We start from the raw sequence: 15099 nt of genomic DNA on the forward strand, positions 1-15099 counted from the left end.
CTTTGAAAACCACTGATGATCTGCGTCCCGCCCTGTACATGTTGTTACGAGGTAGTCAACTAGGTAGGTACCTAGGTAGGTACTGTACCTCGTATATGGAACCGCGGGCACCGACTTTATGTCCCCCGCACGGCGCCCACATGCGGGCTTCCGTCACGTTGCATTTTACACCAAACATTTTTGTTTACCTTCCTCTTCATGGGAAAAGGAAGGCTGGATGACCGTGCCAATACCCACGATGTGAGCAGACCATTACCCATCCCATTGTCTTTGCATAAGTTTTCAATCATTCCCACTCCCCCTTCCCTCCGCCCTCTGGTGTGCCGACCACGCGGGCTTCCACTGTCCAACAAAGCAACGCCCAAAGTTTTCTGCACTTGCAAATCGCAATGTCCTCCGCGGCATCCTCGCTGCCGTTCTCGATGGCGTCGGAACTCAAGGCCCTCAAACACGAGAAACGAAATCAAAACATGGCCCGCTTGCCCCCGAACGCCACCATCCAACGTCGGCCGTTGAACCACGCGCCCGTCGCCGACCTACGCACCTCGGGCACAAAGGCGGCGAAAGTAGTCTACGTTTCGCGTCGCACACCCGTGGTCGCCGCGATCAAGCGGGTCAAGAAGTACCTGGTGCACATTGAGAGGCGCGCACTTCAGGATGCCGGGGGAAATGTCACAAAAGGGCATGGGCGCGGACCGGCCAAGGCAGCAATCGAGCAGGCGAACGAGGCGTTGGCCGAGGACAAAGAGGAGGTGCTGGTCAAGGCCAGCGGGCGGGCAATGGCGCAGGCGCTGCGTGTCGCTGAATGGTTTCGGAACAAGGAGAAGGACGTGCTTTGCCATGTGGAGGTCAGGACCGGAAGTGTCAGCACCGTGGACGACATCGTGGAGGTCGACTTGGAGGGGAATAATCATCATCATGAAGAGAAGGATGGTGACGAAGCGGCACTTGGTGAAGAAAGGGAGAATGTCAACGACCAAGAGGAAGAAGACGCAGAATCTTCAAAACTGCAATGCGGCGACACAACCTTGGAGTTGTTGGGAGGCGTTGATGTGGCTACAATGAGTTCAGGTGAGAAGAAGAGCCAGTCATCAATAGATGAAGCACAACCTGGAACAGGGACGTCGGCAGAACAGAGTACAAATGATATCGGGGTGGGCATCTCTCTGCCAAAGCAAAGCCGACGGAAGAGGACGAAACGAAAGAGACCAATGTACGCGGCAGAAGATCTTCCCGAAGCACGCATCAGGTGGATCAAGACTGTTGAAGTTGCGATATCTCTACAGACTTGAGGACATCGGTTGACAAGAACCGGGGCACGGCTGATGTTATTCATGGTTAGAGGCATGCAGAACATGACCTAGAATCAGACCACCTTTGAGAGTCAAAAATTATGGCCACCAAACCGACCGTTGTCTGTCGCCGTAACCCTCAAATCCTATATCGCCTTTTATTCAGCCTGACCAAGGTTTCCTTTCTTCTGGTAGTGACGGCCAGGAGACGGATTCTAAAAGTGATGGGTATTGTAGCTTGTAGACGCACTGGGGCCTAATGGCCTCACGCGCCTGAAGACTTAAACAGGGTTCTGTAGCTCCGGAACTGAATCGGCGTGGAGTCGAGACTTTATGCCAGAGCAGTACTCGATAATGTCGGAACCTCTCCGTCAGTCGACCGATGCACCTTCGATAGAGTGTGATGGCGGTCATGCCTCGACAGGAGATGGCTTTCTGAAAGAAACCTTCTCCACAGCCACATTTTCATTTCCACTCTCATCCTTTCGCAGTTGATAGACGTATAATACGAGGACATCTCCCTGGATCTAACGACGGTCAGCAGGGGGTCCATGAGGAACGTTGTCATTCGAGGACGTACGTCCATCAAGCAGAAACTGGGAGTCGGATCTTCGTCGATGGCCAACCAACTTGTGCTGAATGCGCCGGTAGCGCTACCCGGATTGACGAAGAATTTGCCCTCCAGCTCGTATGCCTCGAACTTGTGTGTACCACCCCACAACAAGATGTCAACATCCATTTGGCGGGCGGCTATCAGCAAGGCATCCGCATCTCCCTGGGGAATGATGGTGTGCCCGTGTGTGAAGCCGATGCGAAGTCCTCCATGTTGGACTACTTTCGACAAAGCTAAGTTGGATGCTTCGGTGTCGAAGTCACCTTTCACGATGTGCAAATCTGGGGCCGTCTGCCGCAGGAAATCGTACGTCTCTTTATCTGTGATGTTGCCCAGACATATCACCTGTCCAATCTTTCCCGGAGCAAGGAGTTTGCGGAACTGCGACCCCGAGCGTTAGAAGGAGTGCTGCAGCCTGCAATCTAGAGAGGAGGGGGCCCCAACCTTTTGCGGAATCTCCTGTGCTTCAACATTAGCTTCCTGCGGGGTGCAAAGACCATACAAGACGAATGCTTACCGGCGCTCGATCCGGGATGAAGAGGTCGCCAATGACCAACACCAACCTGGAGGCCATGCCTCTCTCCGCGGACTTATGCCTCCTAACAGAAACAGCGCATTCCCACAAGATCAGCCTAGTTTCAGACCACACATCGCCCAAGGATGAAACAAAGCTGAATGACGGCGAGGCGCAGGCAGGTGGTGTTGTGCTTGCAGGGTGGCTCGAGTGGGTGATTCGCATGACAGAAGGTGTATGCGAGGTCAACGGCCGCTGAATAAGGAATGTCAAGCGAGGGCCAATCAGAGTTCTCAGGTGGCCGTGGTCCGGTTGAGGCTGAGGCACCTTAAGATGGAAAACAAGCAACTCTAAGAGACGACGGTTCTCTGCTCGCACACCTCGTCTATTGACGCCTCCAGCTATTCTTGGAACAAGAGGCAGACTCGGGACCTGTTCGTCGACCAAATGCTTTCATGTCCTCTATCAGAGCACCCATTTCTAGTTCATATTGGTCGTGGTGTAAAAGCCGTTGGATTGTCTCATGACCCCGACGCAAGGCTGACTCGCTCCCGAGAAACTCCTTGAGGGTGATTGCGCTTCCACCCCAGACCCCAGTTCATCAGCCTTTCCTCTTCTCAGCTAGTTGCCTAGGTAGGTATCTCTGTGCAAATCCTGCGAGTCTGTCGACATGGAGGTCAGAGAGGCTCTAATCATTGCCAAGCTTCGGGACAAACTCTCCGCCATGGTCAGCGCGTTTGGCCAGAAGAGGCTTGGTCACCCAAAGAGGGGATTCTCTGACTGCTGGTTGCCCGATATCCTGACCTCCACTAGCTAGAACTGACGCCTTTTTGTCTGATCTGGGACCTTTGAGTAATCTCTGTTCGCGTGTCCTTGCGTCCGTTCTTCATGGAGGCTCTGCATCTAACTCACCTGTGGCCTTGTTTTTTATTCCGCCGACCGCCGACCGCCGACTTGACGGCAGAGCTGAGCAAACCCTGGTCCACACAGCGTTGAGCACTCGGTTACATCGTTGGCCCTGCACAAGGTTTTGGGGCCGCTGGCAACTCCCAGGAGACCATCAAGGAGTAGAATTATGACCCTTGGAGGAGAACGGCCGTCCGTCGATGCTCCTCCATAAGCAATTCGCTCGGTCGTGAGACGCATCCAAACGCTTTCTGCCCTTCCAACTGGAGGCTGCCACTCCTTTTCTGGTCTCACATTTGCTCCACAGGCTTCCCTCACCTTACTGCTCCTCATGCATATTGGATGCTATGGGAAATTCTGGTAGATCAAGTACAGGTTGTGCTCGCTGCAAAAAGCGGAAGATCAAGGCAAGGATTTCCGCCTCAAATTGGTAAATCCAGACTGACCAAGAACAAGTGTGACGAAGGAAAACCAGGGTGCAGGAGATGCGCCCAATCGCGCAAGCCGTGCCCCGGATACCCATATCAAGTCCAGCTACAGATTCGATCACCGCCAAAAGGCGAACCTTCAGATTCAAGCCCAGGAGATCAGCCACCCGGCCCATCCACATTCCCAATCCTCCCTGCCGTCGCTGGACGGATCCCATTTTCTACAAGCACTCCTGCTACAGACAAATTGGCACGCAATAAAGTCAAGGTCGAGGATGATACAAGCAAATTAGCCTTGCAGAAACTGCCGCCAACCCAACGCTCCATCTCTCCTCCCTTACGCTACGACATTCAACATCAGTCGTTGTGCTTTTTCCTCAATTTGTTCTGCTTCCAGGCAGGCCGACTTTATTCGTTTCCGGTCCTCGACTTCTTGCCAGGACTGCTTCAAAATGCTGATCCCCGCTCGTGCATTCACAAAGCTGCAATGGCAGTGTCCCGAATGACCTTGGCTGATAGATACAGTGGGAAGGACGTGAGGCTACAAACTGGCCGAGAGTATGGCGTGGCGCTAAGTTTGACGAACGCGACTATCCGCGACACAGCTGCGAGTATTCAAGATGAGACGGTGCTTGCTGTTTGGCTCCTTGGACTCTACGAGGTAAATCTAGGGGATGTTATCCTGATCACCGTGCTAAAGTCTACCTAGATGGTCAGTGTCGTGCTGATGCACGGGAGAACAACTCCCGAGTCACGAACGCTGGAGGAAGAGTGGCAGTCTCACCTATTGCATGTCAGGGGTGCCATGAACTTGTTGCGTCTGCGAGGAATGTCGCAATTCACAACGGCACGTGGAGAGAAAATCTTTCGTCTTTTCAAAGCCGCCATTGTAGGTCGCTTTCGTCCTGGTCCCCTTCTTTCCACTGACATGTGCCAGCAAATGAGACTCTTCATATTGAACACCGTTACCTCCAAGGACTTCGACAATCTGGAAATCGACGTCTACCAAGACGAGCATGAGTTCGTGCCCTCTCAGACCGCAAACAAAGCTACTGCGTACTTCCACCGCGTTGCTCGACTTCTGGAGAAAATTAAGCATTTCCTGGGTCAAAGCCCTGCTCAGCAAGCTTTTTCCCATGCCACAGCCGATGTGTTTTTGAAATACGGCGAAAGCTTGGATGAAGATATGGCAGACTGGAGCAAAGACGAACCAGGATGGGATATGATGAGGGTACGTGCCGTGACAGCCGGCACTATGTGGGCGCTCTACCCATCCCACGCGGTCTACTATTTCTACAGCTTCTGGGTTTTTCTATATTGGCTCAGATTCCTGGCTGCCCGGTATAAGCTGTATGAGGCTCTGATCGAACTCCTGAAGCTTCGCACTAAGCCCTTACCAAGCGATCACCAAACCCCCTCCGCAAGCAGCAATCTTCAGAAGGTTTCCAGATATCGTACGATCATCCAGATGACTGCATCGGAGCTCATTGGTCTGACAGCATACGCCTTGGGTGATGTGACTCCTACTGGGGACTTCCATTCATCCATATCGGGCCACCATCCAAGACAAGGTTTCCAGGAAATCAACGTTGTTGCGGCGATGCAGCTGGTGCTTCCCCTCAAGATGTTGCAGCGATCAGAACATCTCACTGCCACCCAAAAAGGAGCAGTTGACCTTGCTATCTCTCACATTGGCGACGGCTTCCGGCGGCAGCCTCTGGTTCTATTTTGACCTTGAAAAGCATCCACAACTGGAGGGTCACAAGTCTGGCCATCCTCGGAAACCTTTATCATTTCCCTCTTCTGCTTGCTACGGTACAGGGTAACAGGCTGTTGTTGCTTCTCATCAGGATTGGTTTTGTCATACTAGCTGAGATGCTGATTTATCGCGTGTCGTGGTCTTGGAGGATACTATGGTTGAAATCCTGCTTGAGCAACTCAACCAAGCTTCAGCGTCCGCAAACGAAGAAAGGAATATTTCGTGTAAGATGTGGGACCTCCAACTCTCCGCGCCGCTCACAACTGACACCATCACTAGCCTGTGAGACAACTCTTGTTATCCACACTGTTGCCGCCTTCTGGCCACCTATAAGTCGCGGATTGAGCCATAGAGAGTTGACGAGTATCCTTTGCGACCTTCATCATTGCTCCGCAAAAGATCATCAGCCGATGTATGGGCACATCCTCGCATGGGGCTCAGGGACTGTGTTCAGATTTGCCTCCGTAAACGATGTCGTTCAAACATTGGAGGGTTTTGCTCAGCGTAATGTCTAAAACCTCTTGCAGTGGGTGGAGGCCCAACATGGATGGCGAATTGACCATCGAGATGCGAACTGAAGCTGGCCGATGACATTTGTAGAACTCCCGTGGTAAATGGGCAAAAGAAGCAAAAGGAACGCTGAATCTACGTTTGATGAAAGTAGGGCTGGACCAAAGTATTGTGTATTGGTGACGACCTCGTCAGGCACAGCCCGAAATGAATGGATTCTTTTGCTCTATTATTCCTCAACCCACTAGTCGCACCAACCATAGCCACGGCCCACGAGGCTCTCATTGTCAAGGCTGCGCTTTTAAAGCTCTGATTGGCTGGAACGCGTGGACCCCGGCTCGCCCGATGTCATTATTCCCGAAGCGACGCTTGAACCTAAACCTCCCTCCGCAGCATTTGACCTCCAAGGGTTTATTTACCGTTCCATCCTGAGCCATTTCTTCTTCTTTTCACCACCCATTATTCTCAAGATGGCAACTCTGCAAGGGACAGGAATTCCTAGGGTCAAGCTAGAACCCGCGCCCGACCAGAATATCAAGCTAGAACCCACGGACGACACGCCGTCACCTTTCGTAGACGAAGATGATGACATGTATGAGGATGCGGGGGACCTCGATTTTTCACAGGCACAGCAACAACTATGGCTCAGTCACATTCCAAAAACCTTATGGGAGACACTCTCAAAGCTGCAAGATGACGACGAGATTGAAATTGGCAAAATCAGGGTAGAAGGCGCAGAGTCTAATCCCTCAAGGGTACGCTTCCCTCTGTAATAGCCTTTCAGCGTATGATCTCTCCGCGGAAAATGGCTAATGAGATGACCAACAGGTCAGCTTACTGTTATACCCGCTGCCAGCTTTCGAGAACGAGCCCAAAGAGTACAACCTCTTCACCGCGCCGCGTGAAAAGCTGCGGTCACGAAGACCCGGCCAGGCATTAGTCTTTTCGGAGAAAGACCTCCCTGGATACAAGCCCCGCACATTCGCATGGGACGACGTTGACGAAGAAGGCAACCCAGGACAAGGCCGCTCATTTCTCCACGAAAGACACAAGCGCGAACAAAAGAAGAAAGAAAACAAGGGCCGATTCGTGCCATACACTCGACGGCCTATACCGAAACAGACCGCTATCACGGGTACGATTGCGAAGGAGTTCGAAGCAGTGCCAGTCAAGAACGATGAATACTTTGTGCTCGAGAACAAGCAGGCGGCCGAGCTCCTCAAGGTGCCTGAGCGAGAACAAGCCATCTTTGCTACCGGTGACTACGACCCGGAAAAGACCAACCGATTGATCACGACTGCGAGAGAACGACAAGCTGCGATCAAGGTAAGCAGACCAAACCCACACTGTCTTGCTACGTGCCGCCTGGACACAACTAACTTCTTGGACTATAGACCGCTATAAGTAAGAAAAACACGATAAAGGATAATCGTGCGGCGCGTGTGGAAAAGCATTTCCTTATCGACAAGCTCTTGGATCTCTTCCGTCAACATCGCATCTGGGGTCTGCGCGACCTCAAAGCCAAAGTCAACCAACCGGAAGCGTATCTTCGCGAAACACTCTCGGAGATCGCATTCATGTGGAAATCCGGCGACTTCAACGGCAAGTGGGAGTTGAAGCAGGAATTTAAGCAGCAGGACACCACTTTGCTGAACCCAACGGGTGTGGACGTTGCGCCAAAAGTGGAGGATTCGGATATGGACACCAAGTCCGGTGTGGACGACGACGACGACGACGATGTCTTTGAGGACGTTGGAGTCGACGGTTAGGAGCTTCTTTTTAGGATAATCGGGATCGACGGCATAGCGATGGCGCCCTGGGAGTTGGGAATTTGACTGTCTACGAATAGATACCCCTGGATGGGTGGCATGCTACAGCGGCACAGGTTAGGCGACTGGTCCACAACACGGGGGGTTCTTCTAGAGCGACGATGGCATTCTGCATTCTCGCTTTCTATCAATAGCAAATGTTCTTTAGTCATCAAACTCTGGGGTGCTTTGCACTCCTCTCTCAATCACCTCCGTCTCTCTGTATCTATGTATGCGCTCCCAACTTAAGAAGACCAAAGAACTACAACATGTGAGGGAGAGGCCGCCGTGGCCGCCCTGTTCAGATGTTTCATGATATGTGCATTTAGAGGGTTTGTGATCCACAGTTGCCAAGCACTACGGCGGACCTTGATATTTGCACTTCAGCCGACAGCTCGATGTTGCAGGAAGTCCTTCCAGCAACCCACCATCCTCGCAGCCCTAGATTGACTTCAAGCTTCCTACTCTTCTCACTTCGAGTTCTCCCGTGGCCGCTGTGTGAACCTTCAGGTGGATCAGGAGGAGATAGGTCGTCTACTTTGACCACGGCCAGAATGGCCGGAAAACCCATTACTGATGTCGTCGGCGTTGCAAAGGTAACCACAACATAGTCCCCCCCAATTGCCCTTACCTCTGTTACTGACTCTCCCCCCTCTTCTTCAGAAATATACCCAACAGAGCGTCGGCATCTGGGAGACCATCCGCAAATTGTTTTCCGTCGACCCCAACCGCAGCAACGGTGTTCCCGTAAAACATTTCCGCAACCCGACCCCCGGTGGTCTCGACCCGAAGTCATACGATGACGCCGTTACCACTCCGGCCGCCGACATCGCGGACAACCCGTATTGGAAGAGAGATGTTCGAAGGGCTTATCCAAAACTGAGCACGGTCACACAAGGCGATGTGGTGGGGCTCTTGACGGTGGGGAGTGCGGCGAACCCGAGCCCCAAGTTGTTGGCTGGTGAGGAGGGTAGCAAGCAGTTGGTGACCGTGAAGCAGGAAGGGGAGAAGGGCCTTGCGACATATTTCGATCACGAAAAGGCCACGGCGGTGCTGGGGGAGAATGGTCTGCCCCCTCGACCGGTGGCTCACGGATACAAGAAGGACGTCAAGTATGCGATCGGGCCAACGAGCTATGGAGATGCGTATGTGCTTTTCCCCTTTTTCCGAAAGACATTATATCTTGCTAACACTGCTTGCAGTTATCCGTGCCGAAGCTTTGTCTAGATTCTATTGCAGTTTTAAAAGGGGCCGACATGTATATAGTCTTTCTCTGCCCTCGAGTGCCGCATGATCAAGAACTCAAGAAACGATCCATTGGTTTCATTCCATCGCAGCTCGCCTTTCTGCTTCCAAAGCAGCCTGCTTCTGCTCGAGGATCTCTCGTTGTCGAACGGCTTCTTCTCCCACAGCTTTTTCTCCCTTCCTTCTCTGGCGCTCCTCAAAGGCCTGCCTGCCTTTCATGATTCGCCCGACGATCTCGGCGGCGTTGACGTGAGAGTATGGGTGATTTTCGATCTGCCGGAATATTCCCATTTCCTTTGCATCGACATATGGATCAAACGTCGAAGGCATGAACGTGGTCGGACCGTGATATACCGCAGTAACCTTCCCCACAGGTATGGCTTCCAGGTATGCCCTTGAAGGGGAGAATGGAGCTCCAAAGACCACTGCGTGGATGTAGCGGCACTGCAAAACACAGAGACCCCGCTCGAAAATGTTCATGATGGGATAGTTGAGGCCTTTCCAATGGTTTATCACGTCGTCGTTGTGAACTCCGGCGACGACATAAGCCTCGTCGTTCTCTGCTTGATTGACCCGCTTGAGAAACTCGATTTGGCCCGAGGAGAAGAGATCAAAGCCGCCGTCGACATACACTATTCGTTGACCAGGCTTGGGACCTTTCCCAGGCACGATCTTCTTGAATGTACCAGCGTCGGCAGCTTCTTCCTGCTCTCCTAGCTTGTTCGATCGAGTGCTGGCCCAAGTCCAGACTTCGGCGCCGGGCTTCGAGGCTGTCTCGTCCAGGGCATAGTCTTTGATTCTCTCAAGCATCTCAGCCCCAGCGGCGGCCTTTGTTGGGTCAAGGACACCGTCAACCTTGCCCTGCAGTTCGTCTGTCAAGGATTTTATGAAATGCGTCTTGGTGCACAGTAGCATCCTACCGACCAGGTCGGTGGTGGATATGCCGGGTGTCCGTTTGAAGACGAGAAAGCGGCCTGCTGCCTTGACGAAACGATAACAGTCCTCGCCGCCGGCATCAGAGGTGATGTCATCGCCGTGGGCGACATACCAGCACCCGTAGTGAGAGATCCAAGGCAGGGCCGTCACATAGGGAGCATGGGGAATGACTTTGGTTGTCCATCGACAGGCGTCGCAGGCGGCGATTCTTTGCTGAAGGCTTAGTTTTGTATGCCCGTGGAAATTTTTACCAAGAGAAAGAAAGGTACACACCGCTCATCCAAAGTCATGACCGTTGGGCCTTTGTTCTCCAAGATTTCCTCGTCCGAGTGGAGGCCAATGTAGAGCTCTGCACCTAGTTGACGGGCCTGTCTCAGTGCGCCAGCATGACCTGGATGGATGGATTAGACTGGGCTTACCTTTGGGTGTCATGGCGGAGACCTACCGTGATGCGTGAAGTCGAAGCAGCCATCGACCCAAATGCGATCTTTTCGGATCTCTTGGTCGTCCTGGGGATCGACCGGCCATTGACCAGGCTTGGGCACCTCCACATCCATATTTCCTGTGTGGACTGCTCAAGTGCAGCGGGAGTCAGCCTTTGAGGATTGTGCATGCAGTTGTTCAGGATGGAATCGTCCGAATATCATTACGAGGTATTCATAGACCCTTGATCTGCGTGGGAGTGGGACGAAGAGGCGTGGGAAGACACACATGCATGCACACATGACGGAAATGGGTGGACGATGGGCCCCTGAACAGATGGCGCAACGTGAATGGCACAAACTTCAACGCCTCTCCCCACAAGCCATGACCTTTGGCCCCTCTGCTAATCCTCTGCTAACCCTCTGGCCCCCTGTCTGTTCGTAACGTCCCCCTTACACACTATTATCTGCAGGTACCCTTTGAGAAAAAAACTCCGCTCCCTTTTCTGCGTGGTAGCAGATTTCGTCCGGCGCACACTATTGACCTGGGCTGCCGCTCTGATTCGGCAATCTCGATCGCCCTGATCAGGTGGTACCAAGAAGAAACAACTAGGAGGCAGTAGTATGACAGAGCCTAGTATCACCCAGAGCCAGAGTCAGCCTCGGTCTCAATCCTCGCGCGATGGCTCCATCAGTTCAACCAATTCTGCAGGAGGAGGAGCAGCAGCAACGTCAGCAGGAGGTGCGGCTGGCTTCCTATCCAAGATCACGAGATCTCCTTCGCGCAGACACAAACCTCTGGGATCCAACACATCCCTCGACGCTACTCTCTCCGCCGCCGGCTCAACACCACCTCGCCCTCGTCCCCGACCAGCCTACACTCGAACGGCTACGGCCCCTCCTGCGCCCGTCACCCTGAATCCCATCAGACCCGATCTCCTCAGCCGAACCAACAGTGATGTGACTGCCAACGCTACCGCTGACAACAACATGCTACCTCTTCCAGCTGGCAGTATTGCTCCGGTCTACAACCCCTCGGGCGTGAATCGCGCGCCGCTACACAAGGTCTCGAGCAACGTTAGCGTTGCAGAAGATAATACAAGCACACACACCACGAAAGGCAAGGAGAACCCTCCACGAGAGGTGGACGTGCCCTCAGCATTGGCGCTCAATGGCCTGCTCCTCAACAACTCGGCGGCGGCAGTCGCAAACCAATCCAACAATCTCGCATCCTACGCACAGATACAAGAGATGACACACAAGAGGGTAGCCACACTGGAATACCTGCGAAGGGCGCACGAGGGCCGGTCTTTCTGGTTCAATACAGTATTATTCCACGAAACCGACATCACAAGACTGCCGTCTTATACGCCCAACCGACTTTCCCGTCGCGCAGTCAACTTCATGCTCTTGGGGATGTCACTCCCGACGATTCTGGACCTTCACCCTCCTCAGCCGCAAACCGCTGCCAACGCTGCAAATAGCACTGCGGTCGCATATGATTATCTGAAAAATCTGAATACCCTGTTTACGGAATTTGAATCCTTTCAGCAACTACATCCGCCTGATGGCAGTTCGGCAAGTTCGCTGAGTCGGGCACGAATCCCTCAAATGTTCAAGAGGGCCGCCACGACGTCCAGACCTCGGAAGTCGAGTGGTGCTGTGACTGATATCGGCCTTCCCATGCTTCCGACTACTTCGCCGCCCTCCACAGTGCCGGAAGGTGGACATCATAGTTCACAACCCTCAATCGACACTACGGCTAGCGGGATCACCTTTGCCTCGTCGGCAACTACGCTGGTGAATTCTTCGCCATTGGCTCCTATGCCGGCGGTCAACTTTCCTAGCGCGTCGGCGTTTCCTCCTCCGGCACCATTTGATGCACCGAATTCAACGCTGCTACCTAACGAAGGACCATACACCCACCTTCAGACCCCGCCTCTCCCGTTCACGCCAGACTTTTTCACAGTGTTTGCAACCTTGTGCGACGCGCTGATCGATACCTATCAGCGGTTGCTGCAGATCCTGACAGGTCCATCGGCATGCACGAGCGCGATCAGTGATCTCTTCGCCAAAGTCGACGGGCGAATCCGAAAAGTGATTGTTTCAGCCATCGTCCGCGAGTTTGAACAAGCTTCTCGAGAGTCGGCCAAGAGAGAGATGATCGGGGTGCAGAGAGTGGTGTTGGGGGGGTTGATGGCATGAAGATGAAATGCGAAATGAGACGAAATGGACGGGAGAAGTTGGCCTCTTTCTTATGTTACCTGACCTGTATGATGATATTCTTGGATACCACATCAAAGCGCGGCGTTTGGAAAGAACTTTGCAAGACAGGTGCGATGTGCGAATATGTAACAACTGGCTGAGTGAAGGAGAACCACGGTGTTGCAGAATGGATCTTCCGTAGATCCCTCCATACCCATGTAATATGTACAACCGTTACACGTTGCCAAAAGAGGATGTGACAAGGCTGTGATGTGTGATATCGCTGACGCGACCACAAAACTGACACGCGACCCACGACAATGTACAAACTGCCAACTGCCGTCTCCAAGTCGATCTGACCCCTTTTTCCTCGTTTCCCATCCCTCGATCACGACCGAATACAGCTATAGGTAGGTACCTAATTAGTTGGCCGTTATCATCGAAAAGGGATGTGTCATAGAAACTCGACAGCGCGGGCACATGACGCCTCCGGAAATGAGTTCTTCACAGGCTTTTCGCTAATGGCAGATTGCTTTTTGGCAATGGTGGTTGATCGATTGTCAGGCTACGACGCGGTGGCTTCCAGGCCAGATGTGCCTATGCGCCCCTGATTGCCTGATTCTGTGGGGTAGAGATCCTTGAAATTGCCCTGCCGAGCCCGCCCCCGTCGCCCCCATCACCCCCGATGATGATTCGGAGAGGCCCTGGTCACCCATGGTCAGTGCCCTAGCAAGCCTGGTCAGTGCCCTGTCACTTTCTCTGGCCTGTCGCCTGCAACTCTGCGAGCCTGCTCCCAGCACTTTCACTTCCCGAGGAGTCTCTCCTAGAGCGGCTCACTAGGTCCAAGCGCAGGCTTTCTCTCCCAGCGAGTGGTTCTGTGAGTCGCAGAAGCCCTGAGCAGCCGCTTCTTCTCCTTGCCTGCGCCCTTGTCTGATCGTTTGGCTGCGCTGAATGGTTGTGCCTGGGGTGCCTGGGGTGCCTGGCTAATCCCTGTGGTGTTTAGCTGATCCCCCATCGCCCCCTCGCGCCGGGTGCCGAGTGGCACTTGGATTGACCTCATTTCCCTATCAATTCTCCGAGCGGTTCATCCACCTTGCCATAATATTATTTCTCACCTAGGTAGACACATACAATAATATTACAAACTCTCCTTGTCGCGCAATATCTTCTTTTCTTCTGCTTGCCTCTACTTCTTACCTCTTTGTTTTTATCCCTTGCCTCTATTAAGAAACCCGGCAGAAGCGACGCTCTACGGCAGCCGTGTACCATAGCAGCTTGCGCATATTACTAAGTGGTGATCGAGTGGGATATCAAGACCTCTTTCACCAATTCAACGCTTGCCCCTGTACCACCCTGCGCGCGAGAACTATCAGCGTCGAAACAAGTCTTGGAAAACAAATACCCAAGATGTCGGGCATGCGCGGCCGCCAGGCCGTGGCCCTTACTGTTGGCCTTTTCTTGATCTACTTCCTCTTCTTCTCAGGCTCTAGTACGACCACAGACTTCCGCAAAACCACCGAATCCTCATTATCGCGTCGTCGTGGCATCTTGAGAGGCGCCCTTTCCGACAAAGAGTTGACTGCGCAAACGAATCGCGAGTTGCAGATGATTCTGGACAGGCAGAAGGAACAACGCGAGGAGGACCAAAGGATCTTTGACGCGTCGCCCGTCCAAGGCAATCACCCGTATACTTCGACCATCAGTTTCGACGACGACGACGATGTCAGTATCGGTGGCAGGAAGACCATGCCGAAGGAGAAGCCGAAATACCCCGTCGACACCGCCAAAGCTGCCGATGCCACGGATGTCGCGGCTGATGGAAAGGGTGAGGAAACCGCATACAACGGCAACAAAGTCGAGAAAGCAAAGGACGACGGAGAGGATATGGCGCGCGAAGAGCTGCAAAGCATTCTGAAGAAAAGCCCGAGTAGGTCCAAACCCACCTTCATTTGGCTACAATGGGTGCAGTACTAACGAGATCCCCCAAAGTTATCATCTTCTCCAAATCCTACTGTCCCTATTCAAAGCGGGCCAAAGCCCTTCTTTTAGAAACTTACAGTATCTCGCCAGCTCCTTACGTGGTGGAACTCGATCTGATGACCACTCCCGTTCCCAAACCTCACGTTGCTGAGGAAGACGACGATGCGCCAGCTCCCACACTAGGCCGCAAGCTACAAGACCTCCTGGCCACCCTGACCGGCCGACGGACCGTGCCAAATATCATGATCAATGCGCAGAGTCTAGGCGGGAGCGACGATATTGCTAAAATGCACATGGAGGGGACACTGGAGGAAGAGATCAGAAAGATGGGCGGAAAGAGGATCGTCAGCGTCGAAAAGAAGCATGATTGAACGAGGAGCTGTGACGTCTTGACGAATCCCAGAAACGATTTTGCGTACCGAAGAGACATGAACTGGCCGTTTCTTGCGAGGCTCTTGGAGCCACCACTAACCCGTGTGAC

General features: G+C 53.1%; 8 protein-coding genes across 8 annotated transcripts; 6 read left to right on the forward strand and 2 right to left on the reverse strand.

Moving 5' to 3' along the window:
• Positions 1-389: 389 nt before the first annotated feature.
• Positions 390-1292, forward strand: Z520_11323 (uncharacterized protein; the record flags this gene model as incomplete). The annotated part of the gene is made up of 1 exon (XM_016781812.1): positions 390-1292. The coding sequence occupies one exon, from the start codon at positions 390-392 to the stop codon at positions 1290-1292; it is 903 nt and encodes a 300-aa protein (XP_016627173.1).
• A 410-nt stretch (positions 1293-1702) lies between these two features.
• On the reverse strand, positions 1703-2479 carry Z520_11324 (uncharacterized protein; the record flags this gene model as incomplete). The annotated part of the gene is made up of 4 exons (XM_016781813.1): positions 1703-1819; positions 1873-2286; positions 2350-2364; positions 2423-2479. The coding sequence occupies 4 exons, from the start codon at positions 2477-2479 to the stop codon at positions 1703-1705; spliced, it is 603 nt and encodes a 200-aa protein (XP_016627174.1).
• Positions 2480-3667: 1188 nt separating this feature from the next.
• Positions 3668-5485, forward strand: Z520_11325 (uncharacterized protein; the record flags this gene model as incomplete). The annotated part of the gene is made up of 3 exons (XM_016781814.1): positions 3668-4414; positions 4463-4642; positions 4691-5485. 3 exons carry the CDS (start codon positions 3668-3670, stop codon positions 5483-5485), a joined length of 1722 nt encoding a protein of 573 aa, XP_016627175.1.
• Positions 5486-6492: 1007 nt separating this feature from the next.
• Positions 6493-7791, forward strand: Z520_11326 (uncharacterized protein; the record flags this gene model as incomplete). Its single annotated transcript, XM_016781815.1, has 3 exons — positions 6493-6777; positions 6851-7348; positions 7417-7791. The coding sequence occupies 3 exons, from the start codon at positions 6493-6495 to the stop codon at positions 7789-7791; spliced, it is 1158 nt and encodes a 385-aa protein (XP_016627176.1).
• Positions 7792-8384: 593 nt separating this feature from the next.
• On the forward strand, positions 8385-9057 carry Z520_11327 (uncharacterized protein; the record flags this gene model as incomplete). The annotated part of the gene is made up of 3 exons (XM_016781816.1): positions 8385-8426; positions 8494-8975; positions 9033-9057. The coding sequence occupies 3 exons, from the start codon at positions 8385-8387 to the stop codon at positions 9055-9057; spliced, it is 549 nt and encodes a 182-aa protein (XP_016627177.1).
• A 96-nt stretch (positions 9058-9153) lies between these two features.
• Z520_11328 (uncharacterized protein) lies at positions 9154-10568 on the reverse strand (the record flags this gene model as incomplete). The annotated part of the gene is made up of 3 exons (XM_016781817.1): positions 9154-10219; positions 10285-10402; positions 10457-10568. The coding sequence occupies 3 exons, from the start codon at positions 10566-10568 to the stop codon at positions 9154-9156; spliced, it is 1296 nt and encodes a 431-aa protein (XP_016627178.1).
• Positions 10569-11057: 489 nt separating this feature from the next.
• Z520_11329 (uncharacterized protein) lies at positions 11058-12638 on the forward strand (the record flags this gene model as incomplete). Its single annotated transcript, XM_016781818.1, has 1 exon — positions 11058-12638. One exon carries the CDS (start codon positions 11058-11060, stop codon positions 12636-12638), a length of 1581 nt encoding a protein of 526 aa, XP_016627179.1.
• Positions 12639-14045: 1407 nt separating this feature from the next.
• Positions 14046-14989, forward strand: Z520_11330 (uncharacterized protein; the record flags this gene model as incomplete). Its single annotated transcript, XM_016781819.1, has 2 exons — positions 14046-14565; positions 14628-14989. 2 exons carry the CDS (start codon positions 14046-14048, stop codon positions 14987-14989), a joined length of 882 nt encoding a protein of 293 aa, XP_016627180.1.
• Positions 14990-15099: the final 110 nt, after the last annotated feature.

Source organism: Fonsecaea multimorphosa, assembly GCF_000836435.1.
Source record: "Fonsecaea multimorphosa CBS 102226 unplaced genomic scaffold supercont1.37, whole genome shotgun sequence".
Taxonomy (NCBI): Eukaryota; Fungi; Ascomycota; class Eurotiomycetes; order Chaetothyriales; family Herpotrichiellaceae; genus Fonsecaea; species Fonsecaea multimorphosa.